The sequence below is a fragment of the Halyomorpha halys genome, unplaced genomic scaffold (genome assembly GCF_000696795.3).
Source record: "Halyomorpha halys isolate HHAL.00 unplaced genomic scaffold, Hhal_1.1 Scaffold1020.1, whole genome shotgun sequence".
NCBI lineage: Eukaryota > Metazoa > Arthropoda > Insecta > Hemiptera > Pentatomidae > Halyomorpha > Halyomorpha halys.
Genome location: NW_027106408.1, coordinates 252,383 through 278,762, shown reverse-complemented (window position 1 = coordinate 278,762; position 26,380 = coordinate 252,383). Strand labels below are relative to the sequence as shown.

At 31.9% G+C, this 26,380-nt stretch overlaps 2 protein-coding genes across 3 annotated transcripts in view; both read left to right on the top strand.

The window, feature by feature from the left end:
* Window positions 1–184: 184 nt before the first annotated feature.
* Window positions 185–12,440, top strand: LOC136795144 (odorant receptor 4-like). The gene is made up of 9 exons (XM_067044778.1): window positions 185–200; window positions 274–381; window positions 4,302–4,509; window positions 5,067–5,281; window positions 6,528–6,822; window positions 7,888–7,987; window positions 9,103–9,207; window positions 9,278–9,433; window positions 12,197–12,440. The coding sequence occupies exons 1-9, from the start codon at window positions 185–187 to the stop codon at window positions 12,245–12,247; spliced, it is 1,254 nt and encodes a 417-aa protein (XP_066900879.1). The 3' UTR covers window positions 12,248–12,440.
* Window positions 12,441–14,881: 2,441 nt separating this feature from the next.
* LOC136795140 (odorant receptor 4-like) overlaps window positions 14,882–26,380 on the top strand; it is an 18,056-nt gene continuing 6,557 nt past the window's right edge. The window contains exons 1-9 of one of the 2 annotated variants that reach the window (XM_067044769.1): window positions 14,882–15,006; window positions 15,084–15,191; window positions 17,363–17,455; window positions 17,540–17,570; window positions 20,320–20,534; window positions 22,741–23,035; window positions 24,201–24,300; window positions 25,845–25,949; window positions 26,021–26,176. In XM_067044769.1, the coding sequence (XP_066900870.1) occupies window positions 14,991–15,006; window positions 15,084–15,191; window positions 17,363–17,455; window positions 17,540–17,570; window positions 20,320–20,534; window positions 22,741–23,035; window positions 24,201–24,300; window positions 25,845–25,949; window positions 26,021–26,176 (1,119 nt within the window). In that variant the 5' untranslated portion in view covers window positions 14,882–14,990. Of the gene's footprint in view, window positions 15,007–15,083; window positions 15,192–17,362; window positions 17,571–20,319; window positions 20,535–22,740; window positions 23,036–24,200; window positions 24,301–25,844; window positions 25,950–26,020; window positions 26,177–26,380 lie in introns of both variants that reach the window. The other variant, XM_067044768.1, reaches the window with a different exon arrangement.

Genomic DNA, 26,380 nt, shown 5'->3' with positions numbered 1-26,380 from the left:
ATTGTTAGGGACACAAGATATCGTAGCCTGTAGCAAAGGTATAATTTGGCACCTGAGAAAAGAAGGTCTGTTATATGATAAATTCACTCAAGACAATTCTGCCTTTGATTATTCAACGGGGAGTAGCCGTAAAGAGAACCCGGTTCACAATAGTTCAGTTGCTATCTGATACATTAAAACAAACATGCCATTAACCACTGGTAATATTTCATTAACCGAAACAAAAAATGTATATAATGGCTTAATCATTTATAATAAACATGTATATTCCAGGTGAAGAAATTAAAGTAGATGAATGTTATATTAAAAAATATATGAATGATAACTATGGCCTAGAATTTTGGCTCAAAGCTGGAGGATTATTCGCTATTGGTAAAAAAGGTAAGTAAGCCGAAATAAAATTGTCGTTCTACGATTACTTTAACTATAAAATAATATAATGTGAATTGATTATTTTGAGCTTAAGAATAAAATATTCGTGTTTTAAGTATATATGTTCTTTTCTTATTTGTATATATATTTAATTCTAAAATACATTCATTGAAATATTGAACAATAAGCTTTATAATGACTCGGATGAATATTTCGAAATATTTTTTTCAAAAGTATCCAAATTTTATTTAGTTCCGTAGAAGCTATATGATGTTCTGGACCATTAGAAGTCATTTAAAAAGTTTTACCCCGGATTTTAATTTATTCACTGTATGAGTAGCTAAAAGGCTGCGTCGCGGGACCACCGATTTCAATGAAACCTTTTATTTTTCGAACATCACACAAAATGCTTCTCAAAAACCATAATCCAATCTTCACAAAACTAACGATTTAAAATAAAAGTTTCAGAAGTTTTTCTACGTAATGAAACTACTTTTTCTCCATTATAAATTAATCTGAAATATATTGATACGGGCTGGATGAGTAAAAGATATTTTTCAATAGTTATAGTAACATTGGATTTTGGGCAGAAAATAAATTAAAAAATTTCTAATTTGTGATTTATATGAAAATTCATATTTAAGGATCTCAAAAGACCCTAAGACTTTGTATTTAAAAAAAAAAATTGCTGGCTTACTTTATTGAAAAAGAATGTTCGGTTTTGTAATTTTTAATACATTTAAGTTAATTTATAATGATGAGAAGATTGCTTACCGTGGATGATATATTATATGAGGAGAAGATGGATGGGGGTGCGCTCATAAAATAACACAAATAAGTTAAAAAAATTGTTTATTTGAGCCAACGTTTCGGCCAAAATTTCTAGCCTTAACCTTAAAACCTTTTGATTAAGGTTGTAAATGTAAATGAAAGAAAGAAGAGAAGTGGATTGTAAAAGTTTAAGATACAAGAAGGAACTATATAGAAAACATTATATGGGACAAAGGCAATTAGCCTACATTTTTTAAGATTTTAAAAAAGAAAATGACATCAAAATGAAGGTATCCTTGAAAATGACCTGAGGGTCGAAACGTTGGAAGGTTTGTAATGATTAAAGTTGAGAAAAAAAAGGATCAAATTTGTTTTTAAATAAACCAAACCACTCTCAAACAAGAATATATTAATAAAAATTAATCTAAGACTATGTATAATTACTAGTCAAAATTGATGAGTCTGCCAAGTATAGGTAGGGGGATTAAAAATGGCTACTGTTTCAAAACCTTAAAAAACCATTGATTTTTCATTCGGAGCTCTATATCTTAAAACTACCAACAACACTAGAAAATCTAAGAGAACATTATTTAAAGAAGAGTAAATTTGCTGAAATATTAGCCCAAGAAGAGCTATTTACGTCCAATAGTTCACGAGATATTGCTTTTAAAAAGCAAAATTTCTTAAAAATCTACTGAAAGTTTAGTATTTAGTTAATTTATTTTGAGAAATCTATATCTCAGGAACTATGTGACGAACAGATGTCTATTAGCACTCAAATTAAAGCTGGTTTAATGGAGTATAAAAAATTTTATGAGCTTTACCTTCGTAGGAATAGTAGTTTTCATGATATTTGCTAAAATAAATTGATTTATAGTTGTTCGGACAATAAATTTTATTTCTGAAACCATTTGACGTACTGATGTCTGCCAGAGCTCATATTAAAGCTAGTAAAATCTACTACAAAATAGTTAATTGTGTTTCTCTTTGTAGGAGTAGTAGTTTTTATAATATTTGACAAAATAAACTCACAAAATGTTAATTTCTAATTTGAAAAAATATATCTCTAGATCCATAAGACACACATATGTCTGCCAACACTCAAAATAAATGAAATTTAACTTATTATAACATACAAGACTAAAAAGACAAGAAACTGATCGTAGATTCCGACTATTGCAACATTTACTAGACAAACGGTCTAAATTGCCAATCCATTACAAAAGACTGATCTACATCATTATTATAAGGCCTATCTGGACATACGGAGTTGAGCTTTGGGGCTCCACTAAACCATCAAATTCCTCCAGAATCCAATCCTTACAGTCCAAAATCCTTCGTAAAATCATTAATGCTCCTTACTTTGTCACAAATAAAGTCATCCATCAGGACCTCAATGTTACATATGTTGCCGATTTGGCCAGAACCAGATACTGTTCCTTCCATAATAAACTTCTCAACCACCCAAATCCACTTGTTTCTAACCTGGCTTCTCTTTTATTACCTAATAATCGTTAATAATCGTAATAGGCGTCTAAAAAGAAGATGACCTCGAGATCTTCTCCTCTAGAAATATAATTGGAGTTCTATCAGGGAGAATCTCTGAATCTGGGTAGATTCTCCAAATGTTTGTATCATGTCACTATTTCACCTACAGCAAATTTACTTGTTACAGTAGTAAATAAAAATAAATAAATTATTTAAAAAAAAGTACTATAAAGTAGTTTATGACACTTATCTTCGTAGGGGTAGTAGTTTTTATGATATTCACATATGAATATAAATTTGGCAAATGACAATTTGTCCAAACAATTATCAATCAATTTATTTTAGCAAATTTCGTGGAAACTATTACTCCTACGAAGATAAACATCATAAACTACTTTATAGCTCATTAAACTAGCTTTAATTTGAGTGCTAATAGACATCTGTACGTTAAGTGGTTTTTGAGATATAAATTTTTCAAAATAAATTCACTAACTACTGATCTTTTATCTTTATCTGATCTTTCCATACAACATTTTTATGAAATGTTGCTTTTTAAAAAGTTATATCTCGAAAACTATTTAACGTAAAGAATTCTATTAGGGCTCATATTTTAGCAAATCCACTCTTCTTTAAATGACGTTCTCTTAGGTTTTCTTGTGTTGTTTCTACTTTTTAAGATTTAGAGCTCCGAATAAAATATTAGTTTTTTTTATCGCTTTGAAACAGCCGCCATTTTTTATTGCCCCTACCTATACTTGGTAGACTTATCAATTTTGACAAGTAATAAATTGGGGTGAGATAACTGCCCTTTTTCTCCGCTTGGGCTCTTGTACTACTATACACATTATCCACGGTCAACAATCTTCTCATCATTATAAATTAGATTAAATGTATTAAAAATTACAAAACTAAATACTCTTTCAATAAACTAGACAAAATTTATTTTAAGAAAATATCAGATCTTAGGGTCATATGGTTGGGTGTGCGATCAGTGAAATCACAAAGAAGTAAAACTTATTTATCAGTGCTAACGTTTCAGCAAGAATTTCTAGTCTTCAACAGGGCTGCCTTTTTAGGACCACCTCTTCCAAACAGCCCTAATAAAGGCTAGAAGTTCCGGCCGAAACGTTGGCATTAATAAATAAGTTTTTATTTATTTGTGTTCTTCACTGATCGCATCCATCATCTCCTCACTTAAGCTAATTTAATACGATCAACAATATTTTGTTCTTGTCTTAAAAAACAAAAGGAGTGGTGCATAATAACCATTGATTACAGTAAGGAGAATATGATAATTGAAACAAAATCTAAAGTTATTTAAAGTTTTTTTTCGGCTCTTAGAACGCATTAGTAAGAACCCTCAGACACATGTTTAATATTTTCGACCTATTATCACCAACAAAACTTTCATTACTATCGGTGGTCCCACGACTGAAGCCTCCTCTGAAGAAAAAATTCTTCATGGACCCATAACTTGTAACAGGATTCATCACGAAGCCTTTATTCAGAACGAATTCGAATCATCGTTTTTTAATGTTATGATGAAAATCTTCTAAGCAGATTGAAAATTCGCTAAATATGAAATAATTAACAGGCTGTGTTATTTTCTTCAATGGTTTATTTATTTTTCAAATTCTATTTAATGAAGTTAAAGGATTTATGGATTTCAGGTAGATTAATATTCCTCATTTCTGGATTATACGTGACAGCGTGGATCCTTTTTTTCCCACTCCTCCTTATGACAGTATACAAAACCATTGGAGGAGGAGAATTGGAAATAGTTTGTGAGGCTATTCACTTCACTATATTTATAATATTAGAATTGATATTTTTGGTTACATTCATCGTGAATAAAAGAAGTATAGGAGAAATCTTAACGTGAGTATAATTTTCCCTTTTTAAATTTTAATAAAATTATTTTATTATTGTGAATTGGGAAGAGTGAAAAAGGTTTTCGAAATAGGTATAAGTAAATACTGTAAATTTTTGCTTGTGCTTAAACACGCTATACTCAATGGTCATCGACGGTCTTTCAATGGAATACTTTACATAATATGAATAAAATCTTCAGGTTTAAAACTTTATGAGCTTGAATTTAAGATTTTAGAATTTTGTACAACATATTATTAGTTCATAATAAATTTAATGCCAATTTTTTTTATTTACTTATTATTATTGGCGCAACCTCTCGTGCTGACAAGGCGTGTTTATATTCTTGGCCAAACTGGATGACCTTTTGTGTAATTATACAATGTTGGCGTTTAGACAGGGGCTGATTGAGGATTAGATATGGATGATTATTATTATTACATTATAATAATAAATAAGGTTTTTTAATACAAATAAATTTACAATGATAATTATTAATGGTTTGTTCTAAAATAAAGTTAAAATTTAATTACCTGTTTACGATTTTTTCCTAAATGAACATCAAGGCTTATGGGAAAAGGTTTTTATGACTATCAAAACACTCTGGATGAGGAATGTCTTGCATTTATCGATAAAACGCTTGATGAATCAAAGAGAAAAAAGGCAATTATAGCTAAATTGTTCATCGGAGTAGTGATGTGCGCCTGCGTTTCCATTACTATCTTAAGGCCAATCATTAAGTTCCTCCTTGGCGATTATCTTCTAGGAGAACCTGATGATGGTAAGTAAAGCTCAGTAACGAACCGTTCAATTTTCATAAAAATTAATAATTTAATTTCTTGAAATCATTCTTTCTTTTAACAGTATTTTGTTCCTGGTAAACCTTTTGTAAATTATGCACCATTTCGTATTTAGAGATGATTAGTAATGTAACAACTGGTAAGCTGCATTTATCATAAAAAGATTTTTTTTTTTAATGTCAAGAAGTAGAATTTAGACATTCTATATTTTACCATTCATTAGTTGTATAGTCCATTCGTATATCATTCATATAGTCCATTCCTATATCATTCATATAGTCCATTTAAATTAGAAAAAAAATAAAGGAATGATCTCACCACACTTTAGCACCTTCAGAACTTCATGTCCATGTAAAATTCCCACTGATTTGTGCATTGGGTTTAGGTGTGAGTGAAGTGAAAAAAAAATAATCATATTCAAGTCAATTTAAGTTATTTACAAGAAACAATACATATATTAAGAAACCGTGTCTGTGACGACTGAAGTAGTTCACGGTTTAGCAGTTACAATATAGACCAGTAGATAGCTGTATCATTACAAGATTGTTTAAAAAGTTTAATATAACCTCCTGTCGAAGATAATTGGTTTTTTTGGATAATGTTGACATTATCTTAGTTATTTTGGCCACTTTTATGGGATCAGTAAGAAGGTACCATGAACTTACCCTTTCACCATTACATATACTATAGGAGTTGCTATTTAGTAGAATATGTTGGGACTAATATCCATTACTCTAGCTAGAGCTAGTTAATTTTTACATCATAAGAAAGACAGATCTTTATTGTATTTATATTCTTTACACATTCATGAATCGTTATTATTGTTTAAATAAAATACATTTTATCCGATTTTAGTCTCAAAACAATTTATATTTCTTTATAAGTTCGACGTTTCGGCCATTTGGCCATCCTCAGGGACAATCTATCACGAACAGCTTTTATCATAAATATGATTTTAACAATTTTAACCAAATAACAGTATCATTAATAAATTAATACCTTTAATACAGTTTTAGAACAACCTAACTTAATTTTTTAAAAACCTCTAAAGAAATATACATTATTTTGAGACTGAAATTGGATAAAATTTATTTTATTTAAACAGATCTTTATATTTACATGGAATTCGAATGAAAAACATGAAGGTACCTCTTTGATGAGACCCTTCTCAATTCTAATTTAAAATACTTCCACACTACCTTATTATGTCAATCTACGTTTATACAGGTCTCCTTCGACTGATACCCGTGACTGTGTGGACACCCTTCAACAAAGGTTCCTGGTATATCATGATGGGTTTTTTCATAATGCAAGACGTGGTAGCTTACGTGACTCCAGGAATAGTGTTCGGTTGCACTCTGTTCATTGTCTATACCTGTGACGATGTAGGAACTCAGTTTACTATCCTGGGACAGACACTTAAGCTCGTGGTACGAAGAGCGGAGGGTCTTAACATGCCACGAGAGGAAGCTCTCAAGTTGTGCTTTAGTCACTCCATAAGGCACCATCAAATCGTATTGAGGTGAGTTTTGGTTCCCATTTTGTGTATTTATAAATAAAATTATTAGCTATATGAGTATGGTCTGTTTATAATATAATATGGTCTGTATGAATGTTCCGTTCAAACGGAAAAGTTGCTATAGCGGACCTTCCTAATAACCTGGATGTAAACTTGAGCTCTGAAGGCGTGCCCAACTATTAGTCATTTTACAGGTAATGTTTGGAGAAAGATTTTATTTAGTTGTTCGTTCTAATTGAAGCTTATAATGTGTTCAATCTATCTTCTTCTGGAAAAACGAATTTGAAATTAGGAAGCTGAATCCGATTGCAGAAGAGTACCAAGGTTTGCTCTCATTCATTATTCCTGTCCATATTTGTATACTCCTTAATAACATCGTAGGATATTAATATTCATTGTCAAGAGCTTTTTCACCAGCTCTACTTAATCCTTGGCTTAGCTGACGACGTTACAATCCCAAGCAGAGGTAGTAACACCAAAAATAATAAAAGGGAATCTTCCTTTCCCCTCTCGCTCTCAATATCCCATAATTGACGGGTTTCTTATATTAGCTAGAAAATATTTAGTAACAGGGATCAGAGCAAACATCTGTTATTTTGGGCATCAGTGTCGGACTGGAAACAATGCGGGAAGAAGAAGATATTTCATGAAAGCTGCACGAAGGAAGGATCTATCGGAAAAGAGAAAGAGAAAGACCACAGCTTAGATGGGAGGATGTTTCATACGGAATGCCTGAGACTTCCTAAACATACAGAACTGGCGAGCAACGGAGCAAGATAGAGCCATCGGAAGCTATTGAGAATTCCAGGACCACATTGGTCTATAGTGCCAAGGAGCTGCTAGTTAAAAAAAAATCCCTAAATTTAAGGGTTACACTGTTGGATTTTTTTTCAACTATTATTTATTCAACACTAAATAAGTAAAAGTATAAATATATATATACTAAAAATTAATCAGAATTGCAATAAATGGTTGTCTTTCCTATTGGGAAGGCAGAAACGTTATATATAAAAAATATTAACTTAAATATTGCCACCTTACTAATCACATCTTTTCATCAACTTTCAGCTGCGTGAAATCTTTGGAAAAGCTCTTGTATATCCCTGGCTTAGGATTACTATTTGGCTCCACAATTTTGATGTGCATTAGTGGATTCATTTTTGTATCAGTAAGTTTACTAATTAAGTAATATGAATTAATACAATTTTTTTTATTACAACTTTTTACTATCTTTCGAATGAGACGTACAGCTTTTAGGTCATAATAAAAATTAACAAAAATTAGAGGAAATCTCCCTAATTTCAAATTTTTATTTTTAAATTTGGGTGAAAGTTCAACAGGCTGTTATTCGCAAATAATGGCCCGATTCAATATTCATTATTGAATAATTTTATTTTCGTTTTGCAAGGAATTTAAATACCATTCATTTACGTTTATTCTAAACGAAAAAAAAATCCTTTCGGAATTTTTTTTCTCGGAAGAAATCCTGGATGTTACTTGTTTTAAATCTTACCATGGCGGCAGGGAACATTTTGAAAAAAAATACATGTAAATCGATCCAGTAATTCAAACGATTATTGTAGACAAACATTCGATCTATTCCCTTTTATACATATAGATAATTTTACAGTCATCAAAGTTACATATCTTAAATATATTCCAAATTATTTGTCTAAATATATTGCAATATAGCCACATAAATATTGTAATATATTTTTCTATTTAATGTATTTTTGTATGTATAGATATTTTTTTTAATTACATTCATTTTTTATTTAATCTTTACATAAAACTTTCCAAATTTTCTTTCTATTTATTTTTATTTTTTATATCCCTATTAATTAAATATTTTAAAGTTCATTGACAATATTAAAGTATTATTTGTTGGTTTTGCTCAGTTTTACAGTATAATGATTGTTTAGGTTTCATTTCAGGTCCAATGATGGCTTAGGTCAAATCTGACTTGAAATTTACTGTAAAATTATTATTTTCAGATATATTAATAGACTCTGAGATTTTCCTTTTTGAAAGTGCTCTATTCTCAACTAAGTTCATCTTGAAAATTGTTTTGTATGTCCATTATTATATGACCTTAATTGATACTTATTAGATTTTAGCTTTCTATAATAATTTTTTATTTTATTATTATTGGGTACAAAATTTAAAGGAACTATTTAAATAACATTTGTTGAATGTTGAATTGTTGTTGAAGTGTGCTTCTTTTACTGTCCTGTATTAAATAGACAAAAATATTGAAAAAAGTACAATATTAAATGTTTTCAGAAAGAAGTGCCTTTTGCCTCTAAACTGGTTTTTGGCACGTTCCTTCTGTCCGAGCTTCTGCTCATTTTCTTAATTTGTTGGTGCGGAGAAAACATCCAAAATACGGTGAGTGAGAACTGGAGCAGTGAACTAGTTAAAACTTTTTTGTATGAATCATTTTGTTATATTTTTCTAGAGTACTCAGATTTTCGATATGGTATACACCAGCGAGTGGCCAGACAATATGGGATCAATGAAGAGCTATATTCTAATAATACAGTTAAGGACTATGCGGCCAATCAAGATTAGTTTCGGAGGTCTGATGGATGCTTCGTTTGAAACGTATTCCAATGTAAGTGTTCAAAAATTAAGAAAAGTCAACCATATAATTGCTCGCCTAATAGACTACAAAATGAAAAAATAATAGGATTTTTTTTATTATTATTACATTATTTATAATAAAAATATTTACCATTGGTTTATATATTTTGTGTATGTGATTTTCGTTTTTACTTGGAAATATGTACATTAGCAGAAATTGTATGTTTTCATTTATTATTTTTAGTTTAATTGTATTTCATTTTTTTTATTTATTACAGAAGTTAGTGACCTCACGTTTTATGATCTGGCATATGGTTTGTTTGATTTTATATATTCTCTTCATTATTGTTGTCCATGTTATCGTTTCATACTCATTGTTTCCATTATATGTTATGATGGTTTATAATTTCATTTTTATTTTGTATTTTACTCTAGGGCACTATAGCCTAATTTTGACTCCTGTAATATTATTCTAAAGGGACCAATCCGAGAATAAATAAAGAATATTATTATTATTATTAATCATTGTTCTCTTTTATTTTCGATCAACTTAAATTACTTCTGTAAAATATCTTTTAATATATGTACTAAACTGACTTTGACTGCACAAAAAAAAAATTATAAATAAGTAATTATAATAAAATAAATAAATTTCCGTTTTCTTCAAAAAGTGGAACATGATTCTGACATGCAATTTGGATGGATGAGTTTTCTAGTTAGAAAGTTGGAGTACGGTAAAGTGAGGTGAGATTGTGATCTGCACGGAATTCAACTACTAAATGCATAAGAGAGGATAGTCATTAAAACTGTTATTATCTTCTCTCTGTGCACAATGGTTGAAAACTCTCCATAATGAAATGTGTCTAAGCATATTGATGAGTGGGGTTTCCTACACTCGAATAGCTATAAACGAATTCACCGTAATTGGTTCTACCATCAAATAATATTCGTGGTCGTAGACCTAATCTTACAGGTGTTATTTCGACATTGGTAAAAAGTGAGTTTTTACTGGTTGTTTTTGTTTTGCTTCAAACTATCCAACAAAAGATATTTCGGCCTAGTCAATACCAACGAAAGAACGAGTACAAATTGTAGTTTTTCAAAAGTAGGTTTGTTTTTGAAGTATTTTTTACTAAATTTCTTTGACACCTTCCAATTTAATACTGGAAAAAATCGTTTTTGCACATTTTTAATAGACCAGAAAAAATGAGCTTTATTGAAATTCCTTGATAATAGAGACTATTTTTACTTAAAAGTGTACATAGCGGAGCAACTTTTGTGTAAATTTCAGCGGTATGAAGTCAGAAGGCCCTTGTAGGAAGGTGTAAATAAAATAAGGTGAGAAAAATAATGAAATTAACTGCTATTAATAATAACATTTTATTTATAGGAAAAAAATATTTTAATCATGATAAAATAAACATTTATATTTTTACACCTTAAAATATTGTCAAAATTACAAAAAAAAAAAAAAAAATGCATTTAAATGAATTCTTTGAATAACATAAGATTTTAACAAGGTTTTTAGAGGTTTTATCACAAAACCGGCAGTTTTCCACCACCGTGTGGTATAGTGTTACAATATATAAAGCTTATGCTATAGTTTTCTTTAACGATTCACTGTTGCATAACCAAAAAAGTATTGTTTGAAGAATTCATTTTATGGTATTGGTAAGTAATATATTTTTATTCAATTTCTGCTTAAAGTGTTACATGTGGGAATTTTATTATCGTTATATTATTACATTATGATTTTGCCATTATTTTTGTATAATTATGGCGAACCAGCAAAAAAAAATGGAAATTTTTAATTTAGAAACAACAACGTCCTTGTCTACCAATAGGTAAATGTATGTATATGTTATTGCAATACATTAAAAAATGTATAAATCTTTTAAATAATTGTTATTTTTTGTAAAACAATATTTTTGCCATTGAGAAAAGTTCAAGACAAAATTATTAAATCTCTAAGTATTCCTGCTTAAAATTTGCCACAACTCAATTGTTGTAAACAATAAAGGATAAAAAAGCTTGGCTTAATCTTTCACCATTCGATGGGGCGAGATTGTGCCAAGAATAATAAACTATTCCTACCAACCTCAACCAATAGAATTCGTTTCTATTTCAAAATAAAAAGTAGAAATGTGTAGGTATTATTTGAATATGGTCGGGAATAAAGAAATTCCAAATTAAAAACCTCCAAAACTGGTATTATCTCATCTCATTTTACGGATTTTTTTTGATTTTTTATTGCAAAATAATACATCGAATTAAATTTTTAAATTCAAATTTATTTCAATCTACTAGTCAGATTTAGGCAATTATGAAACTAATAGCTAAAATTGCCATGGATACGATATTTATTTATGAATGGTTCATTCGTGAACAAGGGTCTTATCTCTATGGCAATTTTAGCTATGGCTAATTTTTGCCCATCTCTGGTCCTAGTGCTGATCATCGGATCATCGGATATAAATATATTTAACGAATAAATATATATTATTTTACAACATACGGTTTCTCATAATAAACCGGCAGGATTGAGTTGGTGGTAATGATCGGCAAATATAAGGATAGGCATAACCTTGTTTCTTTGACAAAGTACCATCAAGACCTATTTAAGGTCTTTGAAAGAAAACTCTTGGTCCAGGTTAGGCGGGCCACAATCAGTAGTATTTCACATTTATTTATTTTCCTAATATTACTAAATATTTTTGACTTATGAAAAAGTTTAACGCTCCCTTAAAATAAGTTTTTTTTTTTCATTATTTAAAATAAATATTTTTTGTTTCAGATATGCCGTTCAGCATTTTCATATTTTAATCTTCTGCTAGCAGTGAATTAATACGAAGGAACAAAATGATGTAGTCGATTCATTCTTATTGAATATAAGAGTGATAGCTGATGACATGAATATATCATATACTAGTATATTCATAGGATTATTTTATTAGATAGATAAAAAAAAAATTGAGTTGTAGGATTTTTGAATCCCGGAACATCATTAATTACACATTAATGTATTGCAGTTATGAGTCTGTCATTTTGTATTTCCATTGGTGTATATAAAATTAAATAAATACATTTATATATACGTGTCTAGTGAGTGTTACATTATTTATAAACAAAACCATAATAAAATGTAACAGACATATAACAATTTCGGATATGTTCACTCAGCAGACTTTCTCTGTCGCTTCGATTGATACATCTAATGCTGCGAAAATTATTTAATTTATCTTAGCTAATACTAATAATAATTTTATTTTATGTTTCCTATAGAGACAATTTAATTATCTTTCAAATAAGCATCTGAACAATTTTGAGAGGCATATGGTTTTCGATTTATAAAAAAAAATGTTGCATGTTTTGACGGGATCATAAACTAAATAATTATAAATAGTAAAATTTATATTTACACTGTTAAAGAACATGAATATAAAGTTAATTAAGCTGTATTTACAAGGCGCTGATATTGGACCACTGCGTGCGATTGCTGAAAAATTGTTTTTCTGTAGACCCAAAGAGTCTCAACTGATACAAGTATGCGGACCTCTATAGGCCTGGCAAAATAGAATGATTGTAAAAAGAGTTTTTTTTTTTTTTTAGTTTTGATCAATGTTCTGCTGGTGCTTTACAAGGGAAGACCCAAAAACTTTGACATTTTTGGAGTTTTTCATAAATTACTAACAATAAATATGTATTGTTTAGGATACACATAAATATAACATTGAACGGGAAAAAATAATAAAATTAAACAAATATATGCAAAATTAAATAAGGTATAAAGCGCCTGAAATAGAAAACGGCATGAAACCCTCCACTCCAGCCCTCCATGGTAGCCTTACTTATTTGACTTTTTTAAACAGTCAATTATAGCGAGTAGGTTGGTCGATGTATCACATATCACAATCTCACAAGAGAAGATTATAACATAAAAAAAGACAATCCTTCCTCGCCGGACCCAGCCCGCTAGGACCATCGGGGAGCGACGGACCTATATCAATTTTGAAATATTAGCTAACAACGGGAAGAGGAAGCTAAATAATAAAACAATGCGAAAATGTTACACCTTTGTAAACTAAAATATAGAGGACCTAAAAGCTAGGTGAGTAGGGGTATACATTTCTAAACGCTTCCTTCAGAACGTTGTTAGTTTGATTCCTACCTTAGTCAGTCAATGTTTATTATTAGGAATGAATTTTGACAATCCATCTCTGGTTGTTCTAAAAAACAAAACAAAAAGAAAACCGAAATAATGAGTATCGCGCGTTACAAATTACATAAGTTGTTAGCAAGGTAATCGAGTTAAATGAAAACAATAATTTTTAAAAAATCGCGTTTTGAGTTTTAAATCTCTCACTATGGAAAGTGTATTAGATACTTGCAAATTATAATTCTCCCAAATTTGTATTTAGTAACTGTCTACCAAGGTGAAAATGGAAATTCCAGTCATTAAATCATTTATATACATATATATTGTACACACTGATAGTGAAGTCAATACGAGCTTTGAGAAGCAGTGTCAAGTTGCAGGCACCTATAGCTTCAGGGACTATTTTCAGAAGAATTTAATTTCATACAAAAAGAAATTACTTTACTTTTAAACTGGCTCCATCCCATTATCCTTACTTGAAAAAGGAATCATGTAAATGTGTTTACTATGGTGCGTTTGAACAAGTGAGCATTCTATCAAATGTATGAGCCTAGTTTCATTATGAAAGCTTATAGTATTAATCTCTAATTTAAAGTACTGAAACTATAAAATTCAAGCACTGTAGTGTTGAAGAAATAGGAATAAGTCAATATCGTACTGGTACTGGTGGGGGAACAAGTCCGGCAAGTGGGCCTAGTGGTCCTTTTTGCCAACCCCTGGGGGCTACCTAGGTTGCCGCCGCGTACTAACCAAGGTGGGAGCGTCAAGATTCATTCTTCGGGAGCACCAAAAAATAAATGTTTAACTGCCCGAGGTGGGAATCGAACCCACAACGTTCCGAACCGAGTGCACTGGGACCTCCGCCCCAACCCGCACGGCCGTCACGTCCCTAAGTCAATATCGTACTGGTATTGGTACCGGTATTTGGTGGGGGGAACAAGTCCAGCAAGTGGGCCTAGTTGTATTTTGTATGTACTATACATTGGCTACCCCTTTTAAATTCCATTAGAAAGTAAACAAAGTTCGACATAGAGGAATAAAAAAATAAAAAGTCATTCTGGTGTTCTGTTTTGGTATTGGCACAAAGGACCAACAGGCCCACTTACCGGGCATGTTATGCCATCATTATCAGTACCAGAACTACTACTAAAAAATTAATTTAAGTTCTAACCAGATTTAAAATACTTTTAACTATTTATGCTCTAAACAAAAGGTGTGAGGAATAAATAAACAATTAGCCGAACAGTGATATTTTTACTATTTAAAACGTGACGAATTGAAGGACGGGCCAAGGGTATAATTTCGACACCAGTTACGTGAGACGTTTACTTAGGACACCTCCTTACCACCTTACATTATTCAAAGAAGAGTGGCGGTAAAGAAGGACAAACCCTTCACAGTACATTTTGTTTCCTGATACACTGAAACAAACATGGCATTACCCACTGGTAATAATTCCCTTAATTGAAAAACATTTTCAGTTTCGATTTAATCATTTCTATTAATCCCTCTCTCTGTGTTTCAGTTGACAAGAAACCGATAGACAAATATTACATTGGCAAATGTATGAAAAATAATTATGGACTAGAATTTTGGCTCAAAGCTGGAGGAGTATTTTCTATTGGTAAAAATGGTAAGTGAGCCCAAGTAACATTAAACATCTACCAATACTCCCCACATTTTTGAATTCTTTTTTCTTTCAATTATTATTACTTTATGTTGGACTGAAGTAATCCGAATTTTTCGGTTCTTCTTTGAGTTTGTATAAAGTCGGGGTCAGTAGTCTCATTTTTTAAGCTTCCCCTTACCGCGTTCACCCGAAGACGCTACGACAGCGAAGCCGGCCGAAATCAGTATTTTCAACATACATTCGGAATACCTGAAATAAGACAGAGACAGGTCCCGGTGTATACACTTTATTTTATTGAAGAGAATCTGCCGCAAATTAAGAGGATCAAGTAGAAGTATTCAAATACTCATTCATACAATAAATACAGAAATAGAAAGACAAACAAATAGAAAAAATATATAGCATTAACATTTCAAAAAACCGTATGCAAATACCAACGGCATATTCACCATTAATATAAATTGAAGGCTTAATGATGATTACTCTGCCAAAGCCTTTTACTTTAAAAAAACATATTTTTCATTCGGAGTTCCATATACGACAAGTCACAATCTCAAGAGGAGATCATAACACAAAAAAGGGCAAAAAAAGACATTCACAACAAAAAAAGACCCCCGGGAAGCGATGGTTATATATCGAGCAATATTTAAAAAGTGCCTGAAATTGAAAAACAGCATGATAAATGTTATTGACAGTTCCCAAATTTTATTCAAAATAGTATTAATTCTTTTATTGCCAATAGTTTTTATACTATTAGGGATAAAAGACCATATTAGTATTCTATCTAATCCATCTCCTAAACAAAGCATTTGGGGACATATATTTACTTTGAACAACATTTAGTTTGAATCTTAATGTTTACATTTAATCATTAAAGTAGTTAGAACAAATAAATAGGTTTTATTTCATATAAAGTAAATAATTCATAACAATGTAAATTTTTAGGTGAGAATATCTCCAAAACAAAGTGGTTGCGGACATACCTTCAGAGGAAATTGTTTTCTTGTTTTGAGGCCCTTAGTTCATATTTTCAGTTTGGCCACTTAACCCTGAAACGCCCTCTATAAATAGAAGATAATACTATTTTGATTTGAAAACAAAAAAAAAATATGAATCTATATCAAAAGTACAATAAATAAAATTAATCACATAATAAAAATAAAATAGTTTATGTAAAAGACACAGAAAATTAAATTTAAGTAACAAAAAATAAATACACATTCGCACCTATATACAATATTTACATCCTGCAGGTGAACTCCAAGTCTCTGCGTGGAAAGCAAGTCAGGGCTCAAAGAGATCCCAGTGATTCTCTCAATACGTCACTGGTATTGAGGGCCAGTGAAGAATGAGTGAGAGCACTTCAACGGCACTCATTGCTTGAGTGGAGAAGCTGGCCTTAGCCAGAACTCCAACAGCAATTTATAAAAGGTCTCAGAGCCAATGCCGTTTCAACCTTTGGGGAGGATTCTAGGGATGGTTTGGGCTGGATAGAGATTGTGCTTTGGGATTAAGATAGTGAATAAGGTTCTGGTGGTTGGTAAATCTGGATACAATAACGTGTAGGGACGTTGAAGTCATGGTGTGAGGATTGGTTTGTTACGTAATATGGAGCATTGATTATAGTTCGAAGGACATTAGGTTAAAAGGACCGTATCCAGTCTGATGTTCGAAAATTTTGCTGACCCCCACAATTCAAGTTCATATGTCCAGATCGGTTTCAATATTGTTCGTAGACCTTTTAGATTCTCTAGAAAAATACATAAATATGAAATGAATAAAAAAATCTAGTATAATGGGGGTATCACACAACTTTCATTTACCATCCTACATCCCTGCTCCATACTGCTACACACTGCTTCTTCAATATTGTCCTTCAAAATTACAAGTACTTCTTTGATTAGTTATGTCTTCAATAATCACCTTTGAAACATTTTTTTAAATGGGAAAAGGAGACAGGTTAAAAAATTAGTTCAATTGAACAATATTGAAAAAGTGGCTAAAATTAAAAAAACCGGGTCCACGTTGTTGTTAAAAGGTTTATTTTATTTATTTAAGTCTGTTAATCAGGCTGAAACATAACTAAATAATTAAGTAATATACAATTCCTAGTTATTTTTTATTATCATTTGTCCTATTATTTTTCACTAATTTAAATGATTTTTGGGTTTCAGGTCGTTTTATATATCTTATTTCTGGATTATATGTAATAGCGTTCTTTATGGTTTTCCCCCTCCTCGTTATAACTGCATACAAAGCAGCAGAAGGTAAAGAATTAGATATAGTTTGTGAGGCAATTCACTTTGCAATATTTACATTCTTAGAGATGATATTTTTGATTACGTGCATAGTGAAGAACAGAGTACTAGCAAAAATATTTACGTGAGTATAATTTTGCTCATTAAAATTTTTATCTATCATTTTATACATTCCAATTATTATTTATCATTGTTTAATTTTACCTAAATAACTGTTTTATTTCCTTGCACCAATGAATTATTTTCTCCCGTTTTATTTAGACATCTTTGTCCTATGCTGTAAGTGAACTACTTTAGAAAACGAAGATTAGAGAGCTAGCACGCCTGGGTAATTTCTCTTCATGCCTGAATCATACCATTATTATCTTTTATCAAATTTACTAGCTGTATTTTTATGTAAATACAGTTGGGAATGTCAATAAATAAATAAAATAAAAAAAAAACAGGAAAGAAAGATTCACTTTGGAACAGATCTGATTTTTGCAGACCATTCTTAAAAGAGGGCGGGAATTTAAAACCACTTATATATACATAATGAGGACCGTAGATTAATGATTGGAGAAGTTTGTCGGGGGGTGCGGTCAGCAAAGAACAACATAAATAAACAAAACCATAAATAAATAAATAAATATGGTTTTGTTTATTTATGTTGTTCTTTGCTGATCGCACTCCCGGACAGACTTCTCCTATCACTTATATATACTTAGATTTTAAGACAGCGAATGACAGTATAATGCGTGAAGAGCTGTACAGAGCCCTTAGAGAATGTAATATACCTGAAAAACTTATATGTTGGATGTGAGATTTACAGTAATAAATCGTGATAGATCCAAAAAATCCCATGCAAGAAAGGGATTCCTAAGGACAAAAGGATGCACTGGTCTGTATATTAACCTGGCACTTGGGAGGGCTATAAGAGGCACAGGCTTACCCAGGAAAGGTAGGATATTCACTGCATTAATCCAATTGTCCAAATTGGCTTATGCAGATGAGTAGACGTCGAGGGACGGTCCCTTCAAGCCCCGACTTGTATTCGAGGATGCAGCAAGACAACTTGGTCTAAAGGTCAATGAGTCTAAGACCAAATACATAGTGACAGAGGAGGTTCCTAAACCACGTAAGAGAAGGAACCGGGGTATATTAATCTGGATTCTTTCACTCAGGGTAATGGCCCCAATGCTGAGATTAGAAGGAGGATTACCGCAGCCAACCGACGCTACCTATAAAATGTTAGTACGACCCGTGATTCAGTGTGGATCAGAATTTTGAAAGATATCTACGGTTACTAAAAAAGAATAACTCTTCTGCAAGAATTTTCGAAGTAAAAAAACTGGAGAAGAATGGAAAAGACGAACTAACCTAGAGCCATACAAAGACTCTGGAAAACCAGATGTCAGAAAAAGAAGCTGAGACTTTTAAAATATGCAGGGCATATTTCCAGAATGGTGAATAGAGAAATGCTGAAGATGCTAAGAAATCAGGAGGAGAGGAAGACTAAAACAGTGATGTTTGGATGGTGTAGCGGAAGATAATGAAAATATAAACAACTAGATGGCGCAACACAAGACTGTAACGATTGAAGGAGAATGCGAAGGATTCGGATTGCAGAGGCGTGGAAAAAAAAAACTTTTTAATTTAACTTTTTGTGAGGGTCATAGAGAGAGTCATTAAGGCTCAAGGGGACTTTTTCCCTTAAAATCTGAAATCTTTAATTTTCAATTTTTAGAAAAAAAATAAATTTAACGTTCTTTTGCATTTTCCAAATCCATCTAATAAAATGTTTTGGACATCAAAGTAATATCCAATCAAAATATCCAATCAAGTAAAATTGTTGAAATCTTCTACAGTGGAAGATCGTGTTGAAATCTTCTACAGTGGAAGATCGATGCAGACACATGCGTGCCCGACTTTGAAATTTTCTTCTCATTCCCCTCTCGAGCATTTCAACGTTCTCTCTCATTTCATTATAACTAAAACTAGCTAGCATGTTATTTTTATTGTTTATAGATTTAAAATGTTCATTTACCCTTCGTCGTAAACCCAAGATCTCTTGCCCTAAAGTATCCTTTAATAATACCCCACTTATTCCTGTCGAACACATCCGTTACTTAGGACTACATCTCGACAAACGACTGACATCGAATCCTCATACAAGACTAAAAAGACAAGAAACTGTTCGTCGATTCCGACTATTGCAATATTTACTAGACAAACGGCCTAAATTGCCAATCCATTACAAAAGACTGATCTACATGACTATTATAAGGCCTATCTGGACATACGGAGTTGAGCTTTGGGACTCCACTAAACCATCAAATTCCTCCAGAATCCAATCCTTAATGCTCCTTACTTTGCCACAAATCAAGTCATCCATCAGGACCTCAATGTTTCATATGTTGCCGATTTGGCCAAAACCAGATACCGTTCCTTCCATAATAAACTTCTCAACCACCCAAATCCACTTGTTTCTAACCTGGCTTCTCCTTCATTACCTAATAACCCTCCTAGGCGTCTGAAGATGGCCTCGAGATCTTCTCCTCTAGAAATGTTATTGGAGTTCTATCAGTGGGTAAATTCTCCACATGTTTTTATCATGTCACTATGTCACCTACAGCAAATTTACTTGTTGTATATATGTGTATACAGTTGTAAATATCAATAAATAAATTATTAAAAAAAAAAAATGTTCATTGATCCAGAGAATTACTCAGAAATAACTCTTAGATGATTTTTAACTCAAAATCATAAAAAATGGAACTTCATCGTTTTTCCACTGAATCCTTCAATTTTTAACACAATGATTAAGCTTTATTGTTCATTCTAAAATATACTTATAATGTGATTACTTTTTTTTCCTTTCTAAACGCATAAAGAATTATGGGAAAAGGTTTCTATGACTACGAAAACACCCTGGATGAGGAATGTCTTTCAGTCGCCGCTAAGACCCTAAATGAATCCAAGAGGAGAAAGAAAATTATAGCTAAAGTATTTATCGTAGTGGTGATGTGCGCTTGCCTTTCCATCACGATCTTAAGGCCGATCATGAAGTTCCTCCTCGGTGAGCATCTTCTAGGAAAACCTGATGATGGTAAGTAATGGTTCGTTCAGGAACGGGCCTGATCAGTATTGGTAAGGTGCAGTGAGAATAATCTTCCTTATTTAATTACCTTTATTTTAAAAATCAATCATGAGCAACCACGTTTCGGGGCCATCGCTCCATCTTCAGATACTTTATCCTAGTTCCCTTGTAACTAAATTACTGTGTTAAAATTGAATCTTTGTCTACCAGTCTGAAATTAAATTTTAATGGTAAATTTTCGTATCTAAAATGTTAAAAAGGTACAATAAAAAACCTTTTTAAAATAAGGAAAGTCCATATTTTTCTCCCACTTTCACACCTAAATTAAAAACAATACATTTTTAACATTTTAGACACGAAAATTTACCATTAAAATTTAATTTTGGATTAGAATTGTAACACAATAATGTGGTTAGAAGGGAACTTAGAGTTAAATAATAGAATAAGGTACCTGAAGATGAAGCAACGGCCCCGGAACCTTATTGCTCATTATTGATTTTTGAAATAAAAACAATTAAAGAAGGAAGATTATTCTCACTATAGGTTACTAATTAAAACATTATGTTCCTGGTGAACTTTCAGTAAATTAAGTATCATTCTACCTTGAGAGAAGACTAAAATAATTTAACATTAAAATTAAGTTGCACTTTCAGTATTTCATAAGATTAGGAATTTTAATTAATAGATTAATATACTTTCACTTTTAAACATATATCAGGTTTTCTCTGATAGTTTAAATAATTTCTTTTGAATCAAATAAGACTATCCAGAGGCACAATTATGCATTAAAAAGTGGTTAACCTATTTGCTGTAATAACCTGCCGTTGGAATGTGATTCTGAGCAAACCACTTTCTTACACAACAGTTGCTCTAGATAATTTATAATTTGTATTTGCCCATCCCTAGCGGAGAAGAGGGTAAGTTAAATAAAAGAGATAATCACAAAAGGGGAAAAAATACAAAATAAAATAAAGAATGAATGGCTCCTTAGGCGTCACTTTATTTTTACCCACGGAAATAACGAAAACTCCAATATGCGTCCAATATAACTGCAATATACCCCTGTATAAAAAATTATCGAACTATAACCAATGGCGAATGTAGATAAACAGCAAAGCTAGGGATGACACCTACCCACCTGTGGAATTATCGTAATATTATTCGCTAACAACGAAAAAAACATAAGTAAATTAATAAGTTGAAAGCAGTGTATATGCATAAGAAAGAACAGCAGAACTATATAAACACAAGTTTAATAAAGAAATATTTGTACATAAAATGGAAAAGAATTCTTATCAATTAAAAAAACAATAAAACAAACAAAACTAATAGGTTGAAGTTACCTTACCTTAAATGCCCTACCTTAACCTGATTCTATAAATTTACACTATTACACAAAAAAGGAACATAAAATAAATAAAAGTTTAGTTCGAACTCCACTTAGTCCTTGGGTGTACTGGCAAAACACAGGGTTGTCCAATATCTCATTTTCGGCCACCGTCTCACCTTCCCCAGAAGTATGAAGATGACCCCTGCCGCAACTCTGCTATACAGGACGTGCTGAAAAAATTTCCACTTACTGCACTATATCCCCACTTCTGGTGTTAATGACCGCCCATGAAGTAGGACACCACAATTATAGAAAAACAAATCATAAACGACAACATTTATTATATGGTGGTATTTCGATAAAAACTGTAAAGACACATGGCCTGATGAACTATCACCACTTCATATTGAACAATCGTAATTTGTTCAAAAACCAAACAGTAACCTTCTCTAAACAATGCCCCTTTCTCTACGTAGTTATCGCAGTGTTTTATTTAACCATGACAACCGTTACAATCAATTACTGAATCCAAGACCCCTCATGGGTTATACATTTTTAATGTAAAAATATGGCATATTTGATTAAACCTAAAAAACCTGCATTATCGCAATATAAACGGGATCATTCGTGAAATAATGCAATAGCCATTAAGTTAATTTTTGCACTTGCACAGCTAGAGAAACCTTAGGCAATAATCATTATTCAGCTTTAGTCTAGTTTATGATTAATTTATATTTTTAACAAAATAGCTAAAAGATGAAAACTAAATTTGTGAATTAGTGTAGTCTTGACATAATTTCTTGTTGGTTACAATTGTGATTTAATGCAATTTAAATCTTTAAAATACTATCACTCTGCCATGGTTAGTTAATAATTTTTCAACAGGTATCTTGCGACTGATACCAGTCAATATGTGGACACCGTTCAACAAAGATTCTTGGTACGCCATGGTGATCTTTTACTTAAGCCAAGACGTTATTGGTTACGTGACCCCAGGCTTAGTTTTTGGTTGTACCCTGTTCGTCGTATTTGCTTGTGAAGACGTCGGATCTCAGCTCATCATCCTTGGACAGTCGCTGAAGTCAGTGATAAGAAGAGCGGAGCGTCTTGATATGCCAACAGACGAGGCTCTCAAGTTGTGCTTCAGTCACTCCATAAGACACCATCAGACAATACTCATGTGAGTTTCTAATAACATGATCTGTCATTTATATCTGTTGCTTAGGCCAGTCTTTATCAATATGAGTAATTAATAATTAATCTAAAGATATATGGTGGCAATTTTGAAAGTCTGCCATATTTACCCCAAAGAATGGTGAACTGATTGTCGATGGATTCCTTTGAAGAAAGTTTTCAAACATTTCTACAACTGAATTCATCGACAGAAATGAATTTACTCTTACTACTAGCTATAAAAAAAAATTGAACCATATTTTTACTAGACTAAAAATATAATTTTTAAATATCATTTACCCTTTATTGAGTATGTGTATAAAGTTCTCTCCAAAAATTCGAGGAACCTTTTGAGTCCTAATAAATACAGGATAGTTCGTGGTCGAAAGGCCAGGAGTCAGCCATGAGAAAGAGACCTACTAGCAAGCCTCAGGAAGTCAATTATGGTTCTCAATAAAAACGTATTTGGCAGTCTTTATGACTTACATTTCGGGGGGAAAGCCATTGAAGCTAATCAGAAGGAAGAAGGAGAATAATGACGGTCACTATGACAAAAGGAGGGATAGCCTTACGGATGTACTAGACTAGACGGAATCAAAAAGACACTTAGAGCTGGAGAGTTGACTTCAAGTGGTCCATGGAAATAAGAGTGTCCTCTAGTCAGTTCTCAGACATGACTGCCTCAGATAGAGAAAGATGTAGGAATGACAGCCAGCCAAATCACTGCCTGGACATCTCACACCAGCACCTGCAACTTTTCAGTCACCCAGCCAGAAATTCATACATAATGTAAAAATATTTTATTGCAAGAGAATTAATCTTAATCATGGTTAGAGTATTATATTATTCATTGTAACATATTGTTGTTTAAACCATTTATATATTTTTATTCATGGATGTATTAAATTGTAAATAAATACTTAATTACTTTCATGAATTATTTTGGTTTCCAATAGACAAAAGGCATGAAACATGGCAATATTTTATCAGATTTGTTACACTTTCTGAAAAAAACAAAAAACATTTCATATGACGAGGATTTACCATTAATTAACAATCTTGATTAGAGAAAAATATTATTCTAGAAACAATAATATTATTACTGAGAAAAATAATATCATTGTTCTGCCAATAGCCGCCACTGCTAATCACATCTTTTCATCAACTTTCAGGTGCGTGAAAACCTTGGAAAAGCTCCTGTACATCCCCGGCTTAGGATTACTATTTGGCTCTACAATTTTGATGTGCATTTGTGGATTTATATTTGTCTCAGTAAGCTTACTAATTAAGTTATAGGAATTATTACAAAGTGAATAATTTTTTTTCATATTGACCACTTACTAACTTTGTGTTTGTATTAAATCATGATTTTATATTATTAAAGGTAAATTATTAGTTCATAACGAATTAACTATTTATTAGTATGTCCATTGATGCTGTCCAAATAATATGTTTTGCAAGATAAATTTACAAATTTGATTTTTAATTAGATTGTATGGCTTTTTAATTTTTTTCATTTCTTAAAATTAATGCAGGATATTGTTTTTTATTTAAACATATTTTACACGCACAGACAGCTGCCCTACATTGAGGCTTCGGGGAATTTGAACACCGGGGAGGTAGACTATTATATTACTCAGTTTATCACAGGGCGTGGTTGCTTCCGAGCCTACCAGTATAGGTTTAAGCTCGATGAAACTGAAGAATGAATGTCCATTGTGCCCAGGAATGGAAGAGCGTACAGAACACGTTGTCTTCTTCTGTCCCCGCTTTCATGAAGAAAGGATTGAGCTCCGACGCGTCTGCGGCTCAGACCCGACAGCAGATGATATCGTCAATATTATGCTGCTCAACCACGATTACTGGATGGCAGGCCAACGATTCGCTGCACAGGTGATACAAAAGTTAAGAAAGGAGGAGAAAGAATGGTGAACCAGGAGATAGCCTAAAACAATGAGGCGGCACTCAGCCACTACCTCCCCCCCCCCTATGATGCAATGCTTAACGGCGGTCCTGTGGAGAGGAATGAACAGGTGTAGGGAGGTTGGTTTTAGTGGTTAAAAATCCCACACACGGATAGGTACGGGCAAAAAAAATACACACATGGGGGTATATGTGTATATATAAGTTATCTTTTACTCAAGTGAAACTAAAAATAATAGGAGAGAGAGGAGTGCGAAACGCTTGAAGTGCTCTCAAAGCCTCCCTATTTTCGGAGCCTGTCCGTCTATATATATACAATAGGTCAGCTGTTCTCGATCAGCTTATATGGACCTGTCAGCTGACAGTCCGTAACTCCCCCCACCAGTTTATGAACAATCCTCGTAAACTCTAATATATACAAAGGAGAAACATATACATAAATACAATTACAATACAATAAATAAGATAGATACAAGTACAATAACAATAAAAAAGATACAAATACAATAAAACTACAGAAATAGGATTTAAAATAACAGCACTCTGTGCAAAAAAAAAAATTAGACAAAACAAAAAAAAAATACAATTCCATGCAGATTAAATAATGAAACATATTTTTTAATTGAAAAAACTAAGTATTAAAATAATTATTTAACAACTGGAATCTGTATAACCCAGTTATGTTAAAAATATTATTTTTCTGTATATCTAATGTTAAAACAATATGACACAAACATTCCACAACTATCAAGTGATTTGGTTACTGTAAGCAATTCTATATAGAATAGCATTTTAAATAAAGGATATATATTTTCCTTGCCTCTAAAGAACATTATTTTAATTCGATGAGCATACAAAAACATTGAAAAAAGTACAATAGTGAATATTTTCAGAAAGAAGTCCCATTTCCTTCTAAATTCGTCTTTGGCATGTTCCTTCTGTCTGAATTAATGTTGATTTTCTTAGTTTGTTGGTGCGGAGAAAACATCCAAAAAACGGTGAGTTGAATCATTGAATTAATTAAAAGATACAACTGGCTTTTATGGAACATTTTATTATCTTCTTCTAGAGCACTCTGATCTTTGATATGGTATACTCCAGCGAGTGGCCAGACAACATGAGTTCAATGAAGAACTATGTTCTAATAATACAGTTAAGGACTATAGAGCCAATCAAGATTAGTTTCGGAGGTCTGATGGATGCTTCGTTTGAAACGTATTCCAATGTAAGTGTTCAGCAATCAAACCGGCAAAAATGTGCCATATTTCTGATAAATTAGTGGTCTTCCATAAGCTTTGTATTTTTTTTGCTCTATGTGTTTCGTAATATTGCTTTCTCCTAATTAATTTTGGTTTAGGATGACAATATTACACTATTCATAATTGTTAATGAAATAATAACAGAAAAATATCATGAATATACAATTGAT

Bases quoted from the DNA above. Each gene is read 5' to 3' on its own strand.
- LOC136795144 (XM_067044778.1), top strand. The intron at 5,282-6,527 runs GTAAGTAAAGCT...ACGTTTATACAG, and splicing joins TCTAGGAGAACCTGATGATG to GTCTCCTTCGACTGATACCC. The intron at 7,988-9,102 runs GTAAGTTTACTA...AAATGTTTTCAG, and splicing joins GTGGATTCATTTTTGTATCA to AAAGAAGTGCCTTTTGCCTC.